The 21436-nt window shown below is 40.4% G+C and overlaps 1 protein-coding gene across 11 annotated transcripts in view; it reads right to left on the bottom strand.

The window, feature by feature from the left end:
• KIAA1671 (KIAA1671 ortholog) overlaps window positions 1–21436 on the bottom strand; it is a 152139-nt gene that overhangs the window by 42628 nt on the left and 88075 nt on the right. For 4 of the 11 annotated variants that reach the window (XM_037878429.2, XM_043529244.1, XM_037878433.2 and 1 more), the window contains one exon: window positions 10484–10522. The exons of 3 other annotated variants lie outside the window; for them this stretch is intronic. In XM_037878429.2, the coding sequence (XP_037734357.1) occupies window positions 10484–10522 (39 nt within the window). Of the gene's footprint in view, window positions 1–5638; window positions 5660–6225; window positions 6404–10443; window positions 10523–21436 lie in introns of those variants that run through there. 4 more of the 11 variants (XM_037878430.2, XM_043529246.1, XM_037878437.2 and 1 more) reach the window with 3 other exon arrangements.

The following is a 21436-nucleotide window of genomic DNA, read 5'->3' as shown; positions in this document are numbered from 1 at the left end:
CTATGCTAGAATGCAAACTTTCACCTCTGACATCTTAAGGCATCAAATCACACAGTATTCTAATATATCAAACATACATATTTCAGCATTATAACTTTCTGCATAAATAATCTTTTTTGGGGAAAGAACCATACAAGACATATCAATAAACCAAACAACCGTTAACTATTGCATAAGTAATGCTTAGACTATACCCACAATGCAAAAGGAAGGCATACTGGAAAAGCTCTCCTACTCACAAGCAAGCTGCCTTACATCATGCATGGGGAGAAAGAGAATGTAAATAGTCTATATGTTCCTTGACTTTAGCAAGGCTTTTGACACGGTCTCCCACAGTATTCTTGCCAGTAAGTTAAAGAAGTATGGGCTGGATGAATGGACGATAAGGTGGATAGAAAGCTGGCTAGATTGTTGGGCTCAACGGGTAGTGATCAATGGCTCCATGTCTAGTTGGCAGCCGGTATCAAGTGGAGTGCCCCAAGGGTCGGTCCTGGGGCCAGTTTTGTTCAATATCTTCATTAATGATCTAGAGGATGGTGTGGATTGCACCCTCAGCAAGTTTGCAGATGACACTAAACTGGGAGGAGTGGTAGATATGCTGGAGGGTAGGGATAGGATACAGAGGGACCTAGACAAATGAGAGGATTGGGCCAAAAGAAATCTGATGAGGTTCAACAAGGACAAGTGCAGAGTCCGGCACTTAGGACGGAAGAATCCCATGCACAGCTACAAACTAGGGACCGAACAGCTAGGCAGCAGTTCTGCAGAAAAGGACCTAGGGGTTACAGTGGACGAGAAGCTGGATATGAGTCAACAGTGTGCCCTTGTTGCCAAGAAGGCCAATGGCATTTTGGGATGTATACGTAGGGGCACTGCCAGCAGATCGAGGGACGTGATCATTCCCCTCTATTCGACATTGGTGAGGCCTCATCTGGAGTACTGTGTTCAGTTTTGGGCCCCACACTACAAGAAGGATGTGGAAAAATTGGAAAGCATCCAGCGGAGGGCAACAAAAATGATTAGGGGACTGGAACACATGACTTATAAGGAGAGGCTGAGGGAACTGGGATTGTTTAGTCTACGGAAGAGAAGAATGAGGGGGGATTTGATCGCTGCTTTCAACTACCTGAAAGGGGGTTCCAAAGAGGATGGCTCTAGACTGTTCTCAGTGGTAGCGGATGACAGAACGAGGAGTAATGGTCTCAAGTTGCAGTGGGGGAGGTTTAGGTTGGATATTAGGAAAAACTTTTTCACTAGGAGGGTGGTGAAACATTGGAATGCGTTACCTTGGGAGGTGGTGGAATCTCCTTCCTTAGAAGTTTTTAAGGTCAGGCTTGACAAAGCCCTGGCTGGGATGATTTAGTTGGGGATTGGTCCTGCTTTGAGCAGGTGGTTGGATACTAGATGTCCTCCTGAGCTCCCTTCCAACTCTGTAACTGCTACAAACATGCAGTATTCATGTACTCTATAGAATCATAGAATACATGAATACTGCACGTTTGTAGCAGTTACAGACTAATAAAGGCAGTAAGCCCTCTTTTCATCCTCTATTCCTGATAAGCCTAACTGAAAGTATCTCTCACTTTCTTATCCCCTGCCAAAAGGTGTGTAAATCTCCTCCCAATATGGGATATAATATAAATGCTTGCTCCAAATGAGAGAAATAACCATTATATTTCTTTTTGTGTATAACTACTGACCAAAAGGGCTTCCTGTGACACTCAGAACACCCTCCCCCGGCTTACAACTTTTGCAGCTGCAGTGTATCTACTGACATTAGAAACCACCTTCAGAAAGCTCCTTGCTGAAGAGTATGTTAGGATTTATCAACCTGATGAATTGAAACACCAAAGCTAAGGTCCACCTTCCTTCCTATAATCCCAGTACTAAAGAATCCCGGTCTACATTTCAGAAAGGAAAACTAAAGGGCTGCAGATAACACATGTAGAGAGACCGCAGGTGTAGTCATTCCCTACACATAGTGCTCATGATGGAGAGAAAACTGAAATTTAAAAGAAAACCACAATAGAAGAGTCTAACTTCTCTTCCATGCATAAGAGAAATGAACAAGGATTAAGGATTTTCTGACTGACAGTCCAAAATCAGTGCCTTTAAAAGTTTGCTGGGCAAGAAAAGTCTCTCCAATGAAACACCTAAGTAATAGTCTTTTTTTCTCCATATGATTTTAACGGTCTCCATCTAACCAGTGGAGTTTCACAAAATGCTTCACACAGCTTTTAGATTATGGAATTCTCCAAGCTTTGGTTTATATGACAGTAATCATGAAAATCATTTCAAAATTCAAGTGAAATAAAGCAAGATGCTAAAAAGAAGACTTTCATTTGTTTCTAATTCTGATGTTTCTCAATATATCAGACCTTATAATAATACTGGGCCTCTTATTACTTCCATCTAGAAATCTTGTTTTTGGCACTAGTCCAGGATTCATCATCATTGTAATTTTCAATCCCTGAAAGTGATGTACAGACTGTATATCCTGCCAATCTGGAACAGAAAGAAATTTTCTTCTATAGCCACTAAAGCAGACACTATCTGAAGGAAAAAGAGACAGCATTATAAACAAGCACAGAATATCTAAAACACCTTGTTGCACTGATGTAGAATAAGGACATGGCATAAATGAAATACTGATTGAGATAGATCTCATGAGTCAGAATCTGCACAGTTAGCGGCAAAAATATCTGATTGCAGAAGGGACTGAGACACAACAAACAGCCAACATGACACCCACAGCATGCAATACCAGTAAAAATTAAAAACAAAAAGCTGCTAGCATAAAATTAATGGGAGCAATTAAATATATATACAGAATGGGCTCTTTGTCATCAGTCAAGAGAGGAGCAACTCAGTCTGCCTTCTTATTACTGGAGTTGTAGAATGAAATCTCAATAAGTCCTTGGAAAGCCTTTTTAATGTACCCAGAAATCAGAAGCTAGCTGTTGCATACTCTGGCCAAGCATTCTGTTCAGAAGAACCACGTGCACTATGTAATGCTGCTGGTGGTACTGTAAAAGGCTGGAAAATCCTGATTTAGTGCAGGCAACATGATGTGTCTTATTTACAAATCAGAAGTGGTGCACCAATTGCACATTTGACCCCTTTGATTTACAGGCCTGCAAAACGTCGAAGAGATGGAGAAAGTGGGAAAGTATCCTATAATATATTAAAGCACTGTTCAAGAACCCAAGATTCTAAATGGAGAAGTAAATCTACTATTTAGTGACAAGTTTCATTAGAGTGGATTCTCCACCCTTAAATCAGGCTATTAGCATAAAGCATAAACCAAAGGAATTCATTTTATAATGTAGGACGCATATACATTCTTTGTCCATCTGAAAAGTTACAGTGAAAATGGAGAGCTGGCTGTCTCTCCAACACACAACTACAGTAGTGCAACTGAGGTTCAGATCTGGAAGAAAAATTAATCCCAGAACAGAAATCCTGGCCCAAATGAAAAAGTTCTGCCAAGTATAATATCAAACTAGATGCAACAGCGTATATTTATTGTACTCTCAAAGGATATTTACGTATCATCATTTTACCAGTGACCCGAAGAAGAGCTCTGTGTGAGCTCAGAAGCTTGTCTCTCTCACCAACAGAATTTGGTTCTCACTCACCTCATCTCTCTAATATCCTAGGACCAACACTACAACAACACTGCATACAATCATTTTACCAGCGTTATTTATGTACATACTTTTCCTTAGTATTCAATGTTCTACTTTCTGGCGTCACACGAAATTTATGTACACGCCTCAAAGGGCAGACGGAATGGGAAAACACAAACCATGACCACCTCTGCTGCTATCTTTGTATGTGTAACATTTATTCTTGAAAACAAAGACTTTGTATATTCTGCACATCAGAGATCCTATCCAGCATAAACTCCCTCTCCACGAGCGTTAGGGCACTGTAAAACTATCCAGAGTACAAATGCATCTTCTGAAAAGCCTAATACCACAATAATTCAGTCCCCCATAAACTTACTCACCATACAAAGATAACTGTATAATTACTAAAGGATATTTTAATACATAAAAAACCCAGCATCACAACATTCAGTGACAAACTGAAAATTACAGTATCATTCCCTTTACTGCCTCAGATTCAGTACCCCACCAACAGTTCAAAGTGTGCATGTACAACACCTCTAATTTGTGCAGCACACCACTTAAAAACATAGCACAAGATCGGCCACACTGGGTCAGACGAATGGTCCATCTAGCCCAGTATCCTGTCTTCCGACAGTGGCCAATACCAGGTGCTTCAGAGGGAATGAACAGAACAGGTGATCATCAAGTGATCCATCCCCACTCACTCATTCTCAGCTTCTGGCAAACAGAGGCTAAGGACACTATCCCTGTCCATCCTGGCTAATAGCCATTAATGGACCTATCCTCCATGAATTTATCCAGTTCTTTTTTGAACCTTGTTATAGTCTTTGCCTTCACAACATCTTCTGCCAAAGAGTTTCACAGGTTGACTGTGCATTGTGTGAAATACTGTCTTTTTGTTTGTTTTAAACCTGCTGCCTCTTAATTTCATTGGATGACCCCTAGTTCTTGTGTTATCTGAAGGAGTAAATAACACTTCCTTATTTACTTTCTCCACACCAGTCATGATTTTATAGACCTGTATCATATTCCCCCTTAGAAGTCTCTTTTCCAAGCTGAAAAGTCTCAGTCTTATTAATCTCTCCTCATATGGAAGCTGTTCCATACCCCAATCATTTTTGTTGCCCTTTTCTGTACCTTTTCCAATTCCAATATATCTGCAAGCAGTATTCAAGATGTGGATGTATCATGGATTTATATAGAGGCATTATGATATTTTCTGTCTTATTATCTATCCCTTTCTTAATGGTTCCCCACATTTGTTTGCTTTTTTGACTGCTGCTGCACATTGAGTGGATGCTTTCAGAGAACTATAGTGGGGATGATGTTTTCCAATGTGCATTACTTTGCATTTATCAACACTGAATTACATCAGTCACATTGTTGCCCGGCCACCCAGTTTTGTGAGATCCCTTTGTAACTCTTCACGCTTTGGACTTAACCATCTTGAGTAGTTTTGTATCATCTACAAATTTTGCCATCTCACTGTTTACCCGTTTTTCCAGATCATTTAGGAATATGTTGAACAGGACTGGTCCCAGTACAGACCCCTGGGGGACACCACTATTCATCTCTCTATTCTGAAAACTGACCTTTTATTCCTACCCTTTGTTTCCTATCTTTTAACCAGCTACCAATCCATGAGAGGACCTTCCCTCTTATCCCATGACAGCTTACTTTGCTTAAGAGCCTTTGGTGAAGGACCTTGTCAAAGGCTTTCTGAAAAATTGCAGTACACTATATCCACTGGATCCCCCTTGTCCACATGCTTGTTGACCCCCTCTAATAGATTGGTGAGGCACGATTTCCCTTGACAAAAGCTGTGCTGCTTCTTCCTGAACAAACCATTTTCATGTATGTATCTGATAACAAGCAACGTCTGTTTGGTTGTGCACAGCTCGCATATGCCACCGTTCACGGAAAGCTTCCTCTTAACTTTCTTATGCAAAATGCAGCAGACAGATATGATACTTGTCACATTAGTCAATGAATGGTCACCTTACTTTCATTTTTCCAAAGGCAAACTCCACCACAATCTTACATCAGTTGAGTGCATAGTTGAATCTGTCTTGTTCAATGTGTGTTCAGGAAGACGTTTCATTAGCCATACAAAAGTAGGTATTGCAGGATCCTTGAGAATCCCAGAACAGTAACACAGGTGTTCCGTGGGAGCAGAGTTCATTTCCCTTTACCATCTCTTGAAAAGTCCAGAGTTTTTAAACATTCTAGCACACACTTTTGCGGGCCACCCTATGTACACGAACACCCATGAATTTTCCATGGTGGTCCATTAAGGCTTGAATCTCTTTTTGTTAATTTACCTCTGGAGTTGATAGGAGGACGGGAAAGAGGGGGACACAGAGTGGGCCAATGAGTTATTAGTACTGAAATGTAATTGTATTTTTGGATCAGTAGCAAAACTATTAGTTGAAATGACAAGAATACAGCTGTGTAAAAGAGAAGGGCCTTACTATCCATATTAGGCATTGAAATCAGATAATTTTGTACATACACACTAAAGATATATGCAGCAGGCTGAAGGTCAAACCTTCAAGGAATCAGAAAATCTAGGATTCTTAAATATACTCACTATTTGATGGGCAAGTACTGTGCACAAGGAATTTATCATAATTTAACACCACCATTCCTATTGTTTCCTAGAGATCTGGCAAGAAAATCCATCAATCCAGTGTTAAAATTTAATTTGAAAAATAGTGGCTGGTGTAGGGCAACATCCCACTTGTATGCAAGCTCCCCTCACACCCTGCGCGCGCGCACATCCACACTCTCCACCACACCCCCAACACTGCAGCAACAGATAAATAATTCCTAGAACTGTGCATAGTCTTGCTGACCTCACTGATGACAAAGGTTAAAAGGCTTCCATATCGGCTCCCCCAGCACTAGCTACTCAGGAAGAGTCAGCATTTTTCCGGCCAGGCTGACCTCTTCTATTTGCACAGTAACTTTTTAAGTCCTATAAGCATTTTACAAACCAGGAAAAACAAATCAATCGGGAAACTATATTTAAAAAACTGCAGTGTCCTTTTCATTCCTACAACACATTATTCATCTTCAAGAGGAGGTTGACTGAAGACAAAACATTAGGTATGATTAAAATCTGACACCGATTACAGATTTAGTAGGCTGGTACAATAATGTAATATTAAACAAAACTGCAACACTAAGACTAATGACAAAAACAATTTAAATCACACCCCTATAACAACGTAAAGACCTGTTTGCAGACCCTCACCACCACCACCACTGAAACAGACTGAAATAAACACAGATTGGTTTAATACTGTAAAATTTTCCACCCAACTCAGTCCCCTGCTGAGAGGTAGTTAAACTTCAGAGAACTAGCAGTTTTAAAGTGGTAAATGGGAACTGCCATTTCAGGAGCACATTCGGGATATGAACATGTGAAAATATTGGCTTATTAAAATTTCCCAGGCCTCTGTCTTAGAATACAAAGATTTATGGTTTTATTTATTTTTAAATATCTGTGGAGAACTACTGCAAACCCTAAAGAGATATACTATTATATTTAAGTACCCCTAAAACTGTAAACAGTTAATTTTTCCACATGCATCTGAATATCCGCCAAGTCCCATGGTGTAAAGTATTCTGACAAATTATAATATTAACCACTACAGTTCCATTGTTGCTATGCAACCAAAAGACTGTCAGAGCCATACACATTTTTTCTCTCCGCCCACTGGCATATGATAACCAGTAGAGTCGCTAGTGTTAAAGATCTGCCAACATTTCCTTTCTAAACCATGGAAGTTATTTTTAGGGGTAACTGGTTTAGCATCTCAGTCTTTTCAAGACATACTGTGCTGAGTTATAGCACAGATTCAGGTGTGAACCTGAATTCTAATATTTTTTCACAAAGAAGGCATAGTAAAATCAAAGTACAGTGGTCCTATATGTGACAGACCCAGACCAGTGAGGTACAGGAGTCTGGTAGAAGGCAAATATATTGGCCACTGGATGAACAGTTTTCTGTTCCTTGAGTGACCAGAGCAGGGGCTGCCTTAGAGCAATCAGGAACCTGCTAGAACCAATTAAGGCAGGCAAGCTAATCAAGACACCTGGAGCCAATTAAGAACTTTCTAGATTCAATTATGGCAGGCAGGCCAATCAAGACACCTAGTTTAAAAAGGACCTCCCATCAGTTAGTAGGGGGGCACGCCAGGAACAGGGAGTGAGAAAGCGTGCTGCGGGACGAGTGAAGAGTTCAAGTGTGATCAGGCTTCCGGAGGAAGATCCTGCAGTGAGGATAAAGAAGGTGCTGGGGGGAAGGCCATGGGGAAGTAGCCCAGGGAGTTGTAGCTGTCACACAGCTGATACAGGGAACATTGCAGACAGCTGCTATCCACAGGGCCCTGGGCTGGAACCCGGTGTAGCGGGTGGACCCGGGTCCCCCCCATCCTCCCAACTCCTTATCGAACACAGGAGGAGTTGACCTGGTCTGTGAGAAACACCAGAAGGGAAGGTCTAAATTGGAAAGGGATCTGCCCTGTCCCCGACCCACTAGGTGGGACATAGAGACTGCGGGGATTGTTCTCTGTTTCCCCCACGCTGGCCAGTGATGAGGTTAGCTGAGTGGACGGCAGGTTTGAGCCACTAGCAAGAATGGCCAAACTGAGGGCTGCTGTGAATCTCTGAGGCAAGCAAATCCACCAATAAGTGCAGGACCCACCGAGGTAGAGGAGGAACCTTGTCACATATATTTACAGACAAAATGACCACAGTGTCACAGTTTTTGTCTCCACCACTTGGTCAGAAAGACATGATTGTAAAATGAAATATTGAGAGTTGGGACTAGCTGACCTATGTAAAGAACCCTAAACCTTCCCCCAACCCCAAAACACAATCTGAAATATTTCAGTCAGGAAGAAGTGATCTCAGTGTTACTGAAACTTTAAATTACTAAAAACAATGGGCCCCTGGGGTTGCTAGATCCCCTCTTCTGAGAAGAAGCGGGGAGGAGGGAGGGAAGGTAGAACAGGTTATAAAGAAGGAGAGAGAAGGCTGCCTCCTGAAGAGATGACATGCAGCCATTGGATGACCCAGAGTTGATCAGAAAGAAGCTTGGTCGGATAGAGAAGTCTGACTACTTAGCAAAACCTTCTGGGGTCTGCCAACCAATTAACTGAATTCAGAGGAAACGGCCAAGATGCAAAAGCTAGACAATGGACATACGCTGTAGCCAGGGGTGAAAGTAACTTAAAGGACTTACCAGTACTCCGGAGTCCTGTGCAGGGGGCGTGGCCTCAACCGGAAGAGGCATAGCCTTTAAATACCCAGGCCCTTTAAATCAAGATTTAAAGGCCCCAAGGCTCCCAGCTGGGAGCTCAGGGGCGATTTAAAGGGCCCCAGGCTCTGGCAGCGGAGCTCCGGACCCTTAAAATCACCGCCGTAGCCCTGCCGCCGCTACCCCGGTGCTCCGGTGGTGCTTTAAAGGGCCCGGGAGCTCTGGCTGCTGTGGGGAGCCCCGGGAGTTTGGGGGGGATGCTTTAAAAGCCGCAGCGCTCCTCACAGCGGCTGGAGCCCTGCTGCTGCTACCCCAGGGCTCCAGAGGCGGGGCTCGGGGGGTGCTTTAAAGGGCCTGGGGGCTCCAGCCACTGCAGGGAACCCCAGGGGTGCTTTAATGGGGCCTGGGGCTCCCCGCAGCGGCTGGAGCCCAGGGCCCTTTAAAGTGCGGCTGGAGCCCTGCCACCGCTACCCCAAGGGCTCCAGCAACAGGACTCAGGCGGTGCTTTAAAGGGCCCGGGGTTCCGGCCACTGCATGGAGCCCAGGGCCCTTTAAAGCGCCAGCCTGGGGAAGCCGGTCCAGTCCGGCACAGTGTACTGGCTCTTATCAATACTGAAAGGTGCAATCAAATGTAGTTCCAGTTTTTTGCTTTGATTTAACTTTCTACTTGTTACTGTTACACAAAGTCAAGTCCCATTGAAATCACTGTGTACAAGGGAACCTATAAATACTGTGTTGCCAAGGTAGGAATATTTATACCTTAACTGAAGTTTAGGGCTGTGCCACAGCCCTAAACTTCCTTGTATTATTTATTTGTATTAAAGCAGTGCCTAGAGGCCCCAGCTGCGACCAATGCCCCACTTAGTGTAAATACATAAGGGAGAGACAGTCCTGCCCCAAAGAGCTTACAATCCAAACAGAGACGAGAGATGGAGAAGTGAAGTGATTTGCCCACGTTCAAACAACAGTTAATAGCAGGGCTATCAAAGAATCCAGATTTTCTGATTCCCAGTTCTGTGCTTTCTCCACTAGAACACACTGCCTTTCTAATTTGGGCTTGATCCTGCAAGGTGCTCAGCACTGTTGAACCTTTTAGGAACAGGGAGGCAGATTTCTCACTCCACCCACCACCACCCACTCCTTTTACAATGGACAGAATGGAAACAACCTGCACTTCCTTTGCTGAGCATTCCCATGTGCTGGGGAATCCCTAGTCTGTGTAGCCCTGTTTTTTCTATGCCATGTTCCTCCCAGGTCTGGAATAAGCACAGCTGTCAGAGAGCTCCTTGGGAGTCTGCTGCTCTAACCTGCATCAGGGCCAAGAAGAGAATCAGGGAGCTGGCTACTGTGCCAAGCTTATCTTGGCTACAGCAGAGGATCTGGCCAAATGAATCCATGGCAACTCAGGTTTAATCAAGAATCTAGTTAACTCAGTGGAATGGGACCCAATTAAAACCTTTGCAATTATGCTTATATGCATGTGCAGTCAACTTTTTTTTTTATTAATTTGCTTATATTATAAACCTTTCCACAGCAGTATACCTTTCAAAGGCTTCATATCGACTATCTTCAACAGGCATACCTTGAAAAAGGAGTTGCTCAGACCTGCAGAGAAAATTCCCTGTAATTTAACAGAAAAATCGAGTGATTTTAGTGCAGCGCTGGAGACAGAAGTAGAGTGTGATACTGACAGTGATGAGGAAATAGAAACCAATTCTTTAAATAAATAAATAAATAAACAAACAAAACAACCTGACTAAACCAAAGGAGCATAGTATTAGAATACATCCCCAAATCAATTATGGATAGGAAAATAGAGCAGAGTATTGGGAACAGTAGGAAATGTTTGACACATGAGAGAAATTAATAGTCCAGTGCTAGAAATCAGTTTTCCTTTTCACCCTAGTGCAGTAAACATCTTTATTAAATATAGACACAGCATGTACATTGGGGAGGGGGGGATCTTATTCTTATTTAAACAACACAAACTAAGACAAATGTATCATCCCCTATTAACTGCATCTTCAATACTTCTGAAGAACGTTCCTCTACAATTTAGCACAACTCTTTGCAATGGGAGTAAGTAGCTATCCCTGGGGTAGCTATCACTTTAAATAGCACAGAATTACTGAGATTTCTTAAGGCACCATAAATAAAAGGCTGAACACACAAAGCAAGAGCAAACTTTGGTAACTGCTTCAGTATAGAATTGAGTTTGTTTTATCAACAGTTATATTCTTTCTAAATAACTCATATTCTGTTACTTAACTTTCCCAAAATGTGGCTCGTGTGCATTAGTCTGATCTTCTAGGCAGCATTCTCTCTTACAATTTCAAGAAGTCTACATTGGATATTTTTAGGGTGGCCGTTGCATGGAGTTTAGATTAAATTTATGCACTATATGTAGCTTTACTAATTTGGTACATTTGTTCATTCTCTGAAGAGGCCATGAGCTCACCTGCATTTCAAAACATTAATGTTTTACTAGTTTTAAACATTAAAGATGAATGGAAAATGGGTAACAACATTTGCTATGCAGCGGACACAGTGCTGCTGGCTAATTCAGAAGGCCTGATGAAGTTAGTGGAAATTATATATGAATATGGCAAAAAATACGGACAAGATAAAAGCTATGGTCCTATGCAAGGATACTAGGAAAACATACAAAATTCCAACAAATACCACAGCCATACAGCAAGTGGAAGAATAAACACTTGATGAGAAGGGACATAAATCTGAAGGTTAAATTTTGACTTTTAAAAACATATATTTGGTCTCTGTTAAATTACAGCTGTGAAACATGGACATTCAAACAAATTGATAATAAAGAAACTACAGTCCCTCAAATTACAGTGTTATAGAATAATTCTGAAAATATCATGGATAGACTACATAACTAATGAAATGTATTGGTGATGACTGGAACTTAGCAAATGCTAGTTAGAAATCTTAGGAAATGAAAGATTCAGCTTGGAGGGCACATTTTAAGAGTTTCAGTCGTTGATGCCAGTTTATGGGCACTGGAAAGGAAAGTTGATGGCAGAACATGAGGCAGAAAAAGAAGACACTGGATGGACAACGTGATATCCTGGGTGGATCAAAAGGATTGTTCATCCACAAAGATTAGCAGAGGGTTGTACAGAATGGGCCACCATGGTTGCAAACCTCCACTAATGGAGATGCCACATAATAATAATAAGAAGAAACATTAAAGGAAGTTCTGAATGGAATGATAAAAACAATTTTTAGTATGTAAGTGCTAGTGCAAAGATACATTCTTTGCAACAGATTCTGTCACTTTTACTCATGTTGACTGGTAGCTTAGATAGTAAGAAGCCCTGTCAAAGTCACAGAGTAAGGCAAGCCTCAACATGAGTAGAGTGGCAGAATCTGGCCCTTTTCAGTAAGGATGAAGTTGGCTGCATTATATTTTGAGTGATCAGCTTTTAATATTTTAAAGAATGGAGCCAGCACTTCCACTGTACGCAGTTTAGGAGCTGGATGTCAATTCTTGTACACAAACACCACAAAGACATCACTAGCAAGCAGACTTTGCCAATAAACTGAAGTGACTAGTTCAGACAGACATAGGGCAGAGAACCATCAGCAGTGGAAGGCAGATTGCAATTACTGGGCAGTTTTGCAGGAAGACTATTTTTTTAATAAGATTTTATTGATTTCTGTAGCCACTACTGTCGTTACAACTCAACTTATTTACAAAGTTGAAGCACATTAATTACAAAAAAACTAGGAAAAAAACAAAAATGGGTCACTCAATTTGTGTAATGCCTAGCACAATAGGCTCTGATCCCCAGTTGGGGCCTTTATGTGCTACCACAATACAAGTGATAGTATTATTAATGCACTAGTATTATACCAAACTCTAAAAGGGAATGAATTCCAAAGGTGAGCACTCCTCAATTGAAAAAAACCCCTATCACTTACCCAAAGAATTTACCCTAGAAGTTACAGTAAGAGCCTCCCAGAAGTTCCAAACTCTCATTATTGGGTAGAAGATGAGAGAAATACATATGTGAAGGTAAAACACAAGCCCAGCAGGATTAGAGCTGTGTGGCATTGGGCGGGCACCACAGTGTCCATCTCAAAGAACTCAAACAAAATAGCACTGTATTATTCCTTCACAAAAGACTCAGAGGTCTGTTCTCCCTGCAGTGTCCACGTGCGGCTCTCATTAACACTAATGGGAGCTGGCATAAAGAGGAGAGAAGACTCCCCTCACTCTCTTAACTGGATTAAGCAGGCTTATTTTATACTGTTACGTTAGGAAGGAAATATGTTTACTTGCATTAAAGATCCATATGTTTGGGAGCAACACCTTCAAGTTATGGTATTTTCCCTTAAAGATTCAAATACAAAGCTAGACACACTAAGTGACCACACTTTTTTCCTGACAGACATCTCTTTATTCTTAAAACAGGATTAAGTTTGACAAGTGTGTGATAAGTGAAAGTTCCTGACACTAATTAGCAAATACTTAGACTCCATAAACTGTATGTTCTTCCTTTCAGAATTACACACACATAAAAATCCAACATCTTGAAAGAAATTCTAAAAGTACACGAAGTTGACGAAATAGAAGAAATTTCAAAAGTAATGCAGAGGATATAAGCAGATGAAATATGCACAAATATTCAATGAAACTAAGAAGAAAAAGATTTTCAGTACAAAAATATTACTGCAGTCAGAATAAAACATATTTCAACTAATGTTTCTATTTAATGCACCTTGCTTAAGTGTTGCAGCTAACTGTATATAATTGTCTGCTTTTCTCCAAAATATGAGAGAAATAAGTGCTAGATAAGTGAGTCTAAAGACATTTCCTTGTTCGAGTGTCATTAGATGTTTATGTTGTAATGAGAACCTACTAAAATTACTAAGTCTATTTGCCACTATCCTAGGCTTGCTTGCTCTCAAAAAAAACAATCAAACGTCTTCCAATTGATTCTTCCCATCAACAGCACTAGAAAGACTGTAAAAAGAAATCCTGGGTACTCCTTTTCTTTTGGTCCTACTTTACACTGCCAGCTATGTTCATGGCCTGATAAACAGAAGAAAGACGTTATTAAGAATGAAAAACCATGAACTGCTTGTGTATTGGCTCTTGTGCACCCATTAATTAAACTCAACAAAATTTACTTTGTCATTGTAAAGGTCCATTTATTTTCATTGAAAAGACACACAACTGACTCATTCTAAAAAGTACACTTTCTACAGCAGTGCAATACTCTTTGCTTTGCAACGTTTCTCTGCAAATTTAGAGATTAAGTTGCCATCATTGACAAAAGTGAAAGAAAATATTTTAAACTCAAGAATGATTCATTACTGTTCTTTGGGTGAATATATTATTGGTATATAAAAATTCATTAAATACAATATTCTAAGTAGATACATTTACTATAGATGAGCAATAATTCTGTAATAAAGTAATTATACGCAGAATAAATAATTTAGGATAATTTGTTTTTATTTATTAGACCGTTCGCATCTTTCCCCCTCAAAAAAGCTAAATCAGCAAATGAAACAGAGTTTCACTGTAGAGGACATAAAAGTGTCCAAATAATTCAGTTCTCCCTTGAGTTAAATCATAGCAAGTTGATGTACCTCGTTTTAATCACCCAGTACAGAACACTGGGCTAATGTCCCTTTAAAAACAAACCGTGTATTTAATGAGTATTGCCTACTCAAAGGGAATAGAGCATGCATGTTTCATACATGCTCCAAACTCCACAGTGCACATCACTGGCATCACAGTGCACTGCTGAGACCTATGTCATGCATCTTCCCTAGGGTTGCTGCCATAACAGTGATATTCCTACCTATCCACTAGCTCAGCACCAGGATCACCATGGTGCCAGACAGACTTTATACAGAAAGAGGAGATGGTGCTCCACTTACAACTTTTTTTTTCAAGTGGGGGAGAGGGAAGCATAAACTTCCATTGGCTGAGCCAGACATGGAGGTTGAAATTTTCACCTCTCTTCTTACTGCCTCCATTATCACCATGTGCTAATCAGCGGGAGCTGGGACACAATGAGGGACTTTTCCAGGGCTGGGAGCATGCCCAGTACACCTGTGTCACTTCTGGGCCAGACTTAAAATACACAATTTGAATCTTTTTCTAGTATGCAGTGGTCTGAAGTTTCCCTTTTCATTTCATATTCCACTGCATGAGGTCAGATACATGCTGTGACATACTAAACTTTGGGGAAGCATCTTGTAACCCCCATTTCCTCATCTGTATATAATTGTGATATTGCATATAAAGCATGCCATCTGAGGTATCAGGGAAAAGGTTATGATCAGCTGAAAGTCACTGTTCTATCTAAATATGTATATCTTCAGTGCATGTGAAGTTACGAGATTGTGTTGTATGGTTGTCACTAAAACATGCTGTACGTTGGGGAATCAGCCAGTTTTTAGCTCCCCAGAGACAACAGCAAGGAAAGTCACCAATGCCTGGGCGGGGTGTCAAGCAACTATCAACAGTCACTGTCCAGCAAGGGAGCTACAATTCAATGACTCACCTGCTTGAGACCACACCAGGGGAATTGCTCAGTCTTGCCTGGGGACTCAGCAATGCCCACCAGACATACCTGGATTTGTATTCTCCAAGCACATGGACTAAGGGTATAAAACAGGACACGTGGCCCATGCTTCACCTTTCTCCTGTCCCCACCTATGCTGCAAGCAACAAGGAAACTGAGAAGACTTACGACTAACAGAGGAGACAGGCTCAGGTTTCAAGGGTGAAATCTGTGTACTATGAACTGCAATATCCAGTAAAGTGAGAAAAACTGCTTAATCTAGATATTGCTCACTTATAATCATTTGAAATCTATCTTTTGTAGTCAATAAATTTGTTTAACTGTTTATCCCTTTACCAGTAAGTTTGCTGAAGTGTTTGGTAAAGGTGCTTGCTCAGGTTTGCAAAGGCTGGTGTATATCCACTTTCCATTGATGAAGTGGTGAACCAATTAATAAATTGAGCAGTGCAAGATGGTATATTCCTGAGGTACAGTGCTGAAAGCTGGGGGGATTCGGCTGGTGCCTTTCTCTGTGTGATTCGTGAGTGACTCTGGAAGCATTCATGCAATCTAGCTGGGGGTGGGGCTCCACATGTGGTTGTGCTGAGTGCTAACAGCACCTGGAGGGGCTTGCTGCTTGTCACTAGCAAAGCACAGAGAGACAGCCCAGGCTGAAGAGTTAAGGGGGCACAGCTGTCCCACGGTCCCAGGCTGCACCCCGGGGATCCTGTCACACATGCATCTTACAAGTTTAGCATGTCTTGAACTACTAATAAAAAATAAGAAAAATTAGTTAGGCATTTAATTCTTCTCAGCCAAAGAGAATACATACAAATGTTCTCTTTGCCACTCTGAGGTTTCAGAAGGAGCCCATGTTTGACTAAAGGGTGGCTTTATGGCCATGATAAATACTTATGTAAATAGAATCAACTTAAACTGCACCACTACAGCAAACATCTGTAACTCAGCCGCTCCCACTCAGCAATATTTTGGGAATGTTTTTAATAGTTAGTTGAGCTTCCCATTTTCACAAATGTATAAATCAACCTGTTAATTATATAAAATTTAAGCACTTTGTGGTGTAACAGGCTTTTTCACATTGTAAACAAATGTATGAAGTGTCTCTAAACACATATTCTATCAAGATTTGGCAAATAATGTATTTAACATTTGATAAATACATTTACTTCTAATGCATCAATCTTAAAAAGTTTGGGGGAGTACGTAGCTAGGAAAGATACTGCAGTAACCAGAAGACGACACGGGCCACAGTTGCATCTTATGAAGTTAGTAGCCTAGAAATACTTCTAGTTACACACACCTTGGCTCCATACTTACCTCTGTTTTATTTTTAAAATCTATTATTTTCTTAACTACATTTTCATGAAATAACCCCAACCAAAAATAACTCTTCAGAAGTGTTTGCTCTAAGACCTAGTTTTTCCACGGTACCTCCATATAAAAAGTATTATAAAATTAATATACTAAATCCAGGTGCTCATGGTGAGCATTCAGGCCTCATCTGCATCTGTGTTGCCTGGAGTACTTCAATTATAAATCAGGGGGAAAAAACAACTGGAAGCACTACATTTTGAAAAGGTTAACTGGAATACAACTCAGAAGTTAAAAATCCATGGAGTTTTATAATACATGAGAAGAGTAGGGGAACAACAAATAGAAGTATAATGGTATCCATTTTGTAACTAAAGGGCTTCCTGAAAAAAAAAAAATCCAACTGAAGAACATAACAGATGTCAGTTTTCTCTTGGCCCAATGACCATCCATGGCCAGAATATGACCATTCATTCAAGAGCATATACATGTTCACATATCTAGCACCCATTTTTTAACAAAATGTATCACAGGGTGACTGGATTGCTCATGAGTTTTGTATTGCAGTATGAGCCTTTACTTTTAAGTCACTCATACAAATCCTGCTCAGATCAGTAACAAATGAAACCAGATACTATCCAAAGTGTGGATTCGCCATCACTCACAATTTTTAATTTCAAGATCGGATGTTTTTGTACAAGATCTGCTCTAGGAATTATTTTGGAGAAGTTTCATGGCTTATGTTACACAGGAGGTCAGACGAGATGATCACACTGGTCCCTTCTGGCCTTAAAAATCTATGAATGTTCACTGGTATATGTGAAAATTATTTTTGGCCTCAACCTAGTTCCTAGTACGTAACAGATCTCCACGTAGACATTCTCAGATGACAGAAACTGAGCCACATTAATCCTTACTGGCAGTCCTTGGAAGGCAGGGTTGAGATTAATTAGCAATGGGTGTTTGGGGAAGTCTTGAAACAACCCTATTTGTAAAAAGAAAAGGAGTACTTGTGGCACCTTAGAGACTAACAAATTTATTTGAGCATAAGCTTTCGTGAGCTACAGCTCACTTCACATCCGATGAAGTGAGCTGTAGCTCACAAAAGCTTATGCTCAAATAAACTGATTAGTCTCTAGGATGCCACAAGTACTCCTTTTCTTTTTGCGAATACAGACTAACACGGCTGCTACTCTGAACCCTATTTGTGTGTATGAATGAAAGGCTTCCATTTCCAGGACTGTCCTGAACTTCATTAGCATTAAAGCCAAACAAAAAAGTTGCCATGTGACCACATCAACTTTGAGTAAAAAGGAACAATCAAAGGAGCAGAACAGAAGAACTACATGAAGGGACAAAAGAGAGACAGCTCAAATATAACTAAAGCTAAGGTAACATGTACACATTTAACAAAACATATAGGCCACTGTCAAATAAACTGAACTTCTTCCAAAACATCTTAATATCTCCCACCATTATCCTTTCCTAAGGCAGGAGGCAGAGGTAAAAAGATGCGCTTTATATAGGGTTCTGAAGGGTCAACAAAATCTGTCTTAGACATACCAAGGAGAAGAGCAAATTCCAGAGAAGTGTCACTTCCAAGAAGTATACCCTGACCCCCATGTGTAAGAACTGCTGGCTCAAGCCCAAGAGTAAATCAGATTCTGAGGTGGCACGTAGGGATACTGATCAGGCTCTGTAAAGATTGTCTAGATACAAACCACACAGACCACAAATATCTTGAAATGCACCCAGGGACTGCTTAGAGGGACACAGTTAACTAAAGTGCTTCTTAGTCTCCACAACAGTCTACAAATCTAAGAGCAGCTGGTGTTGAACAAGCATCTGTAGACTGTTAACCTGAGTGAGTATAATCCTTGCAACAACCTCAAGATGTTTTCCACACATTAGTACACACATAGCAGCAGCCAAACTTGCTGTCATTTGAGTCTCACTTTGAGCCAAGTACTGGGAAAAGCAGAGAAACTGCAATGTATGGATGTTAAAAAAAATTAAGAACTGAGTAACACCACATCTCTCAATGGAATCTAAATCACCTTCAGTCTCCCCTTTTGACTTCACGTACCCATTGAGCGAGAAGATGGCACACTATATGAGAGAGCCAGTGGAGCAGGTAAGACCAACACCTATCTTCAGAACCTCTCAGGGAGGAAAGGTAGCCACTGAAGTGCAATTCTATTCACTTTTGAGAGGATCTGCAGCCAAGCCAACAAAACATATATACATAAAATTTTACTTACACGCACAAAATGTTGTCGTTTTATTATCATGATGCTTGTAGGAAATTAACTAGCTGATTATTGCTAACTTGTGGGTAATTTTATGTCTACAGATAAAAACCACTTAATTAACAAAACAATGATTTGAGATCCAAGTGACTATAGCCAAGTTTTGCAGCTTCTGTTTTTTGTTTGAAAATTATCTCACAGAAAATTAAGACAATGCAGTTCTTCAAGAAGAGAGATCCAATCAAGATACTACTTGTTTACACTGCATTTTGGGAGCTCAGCTTTGTTTATCCCCCCAAAAGGGGATGTGTCTTTTGACATTTCCAGGAACACTTCATAAGCAACATAGTTTAGGCCCAGGAACATCGTCAGTATTTCCTCCAAGATTTTTAAGAATGGGGCAACCCAGTGTGTTCCCCCAAAAGCAGGAGAGGCTTGGAAAGAAAGGAAACAATACACCTGTGACTGCTGCTTTTGTTATAACCAGAGACCAAATTACAGATGTAGCAGAAGCAGCAGGTTTTATGGGAAAGGAATAATGGAGGTAGAAAATATGGTATAGCCAATATAGTTTTGGCTTTGGATGAAACCATGGCAAATCACAGGATAATGTAAACTCTTAGCGGACAAATTAAATGTGGAATAGTAAAAGTAGTACAGGAAAAAAGTCTCTCAAACATCTTAGAAATGCTTTCTGCTGAATAAAGCCAAAACTGTACATTTACAATCATAATCTTGCATTGCCGTTTGCATTGTTTATAGCTTAGTATAAACTGGCTCTTTGGTATGACAAATGTACAGAGATTTAAGGATTCTTAGATTGGAATTTAGGGGCCATCTTTTTGTTCTGTGATTGAACAGTGTCTAACCCAATGGGGTCCTGGGGTCCATGCCTGGGGCACCTATGGTAATATAAATAATAAATTAAAAACATATTTGGGGTCCTTATATCACTTGACTGACCTGGCACAAACAACAGTTCACACACAAAAAAATACAAAACAAATAAAATAAATAAATAAATCTATATATAGATTCTGTTGATTCAAGTTCATGCTATCCAATAGTGGTCTCACACAAGGCCATCTATTCCACTGGTTTTTATTTTAGAAATAAAGGTTTGAAATGATAATATTTTGAGATTAGAAGCGATTGCTGTAAAGTGAAAATTGGACTCACAATGTGCTCTGTTTAAGGTCTTGTACCCTCATGTAAACTAAAAAACTAGATTTTGAATTAGGCATTTCCTTCCAGACTTCCTTCCTGAGAAATCTGTAGTAGAACCTCTTCACCGGGCAGCTACAGACAGCAAAGAATGTCAAGATTTTGACTCATGTCAGGAAGTTAGTACTGCCAAAATTACTAAATCTGAAATTTTGAAGAGATGTAAACAAAGAAAAGGGAAGGACCAGAAAAGAAAAGCACCAAAGAGAGGAAAGGAGATTTCACAATAGAAGAATTTAACATTTACACCAAAAACAATTTTGTTGATCTATCATGGTGTGTCTATTCCCTGAGCTGTTTCTCTAGTTATTCTCCCTCATAGCCCAATATCTGCTTCTGCAAGATCCAGACAGAAGTTACTGCCCCTGATCCTCAGCTGAAGCCAAGAACTGAAGCGTGTGGTCCAAGGAGGTGAAGGTTATTTTAAGTCACCTTTCCACTCCCTGATTCTGGGACATCTCTGTGCTAGGTTAGACCTCTAGTGCAATTTAGCACTACTGCAATGATACATGTGTGCTCTAGCTGCATGAAGGGGGAAGTATAGGAAATACTGAGACTGCGTCACCTGTGGATTGCCCTAAGCTAGAAAATCTTTTAAGAGACAAGTAAGCCTAAATTAAATCATTAGAGCATTGTGAAGCTTCCTGGTGGCTGGGGAGGACCTGACCCATCATGCAGTGTTTGTTACATCAGTCTGTGGCCATGGAAATTGAGTTACAAACTCTGCATGAAAACATGTCTGCAGGGTTCCACAGGAGATAAAAGAGAAATCACTGATTTCAGTACAAAATAATTAGCAAATATGGAAAAATAAAACTATGGAAAAGCAGCATCCAGTCTAATCCTTTAAGTATGATGCACCTGAAAAATTATTAAAATTCTTCAAAATGGTACCATGAGGCAACTCACATAGCAAGAAAACACACACGTGATCATTTCACAGATCAGCCTGTCATCTCCTAATGCACTGTAATATATTTTAATAGGTATTCTGTGAGGAAGGTCCAGAGATTTTCATGGAAGGGATTGGCACAAAGGGAAGGAGTGGATACATTTTTTTTTTTTTTTTTTTTAAGATAAAAATTATTACTGCACTGTCTTCCACTTCACGCAAACTACTTTTGGGGGCATTGGTATTCTTAGATAAACTGTAATTTCAGCTATGTAGTTCACCTTCACTTTTGC

Source organism: Chelonia mydas, chromosome 15 (genome assembly GCF_015237465.2).
Source record: "Chelonia mydas isolate rCheMyd1 chromosome 15, rCheMyd1.pri.v2, whole genome shotgun sequence".
Classification (NCBI taxonomy): domain Eukaryota; kingdom Metazoa; phylum Chordata; order Testudines; family Cheloniidae; genus Chelonia; species Chelonia mydas.
This window is presented reverse-complemented; position numbering and strand designations above follow the sequence as displayed.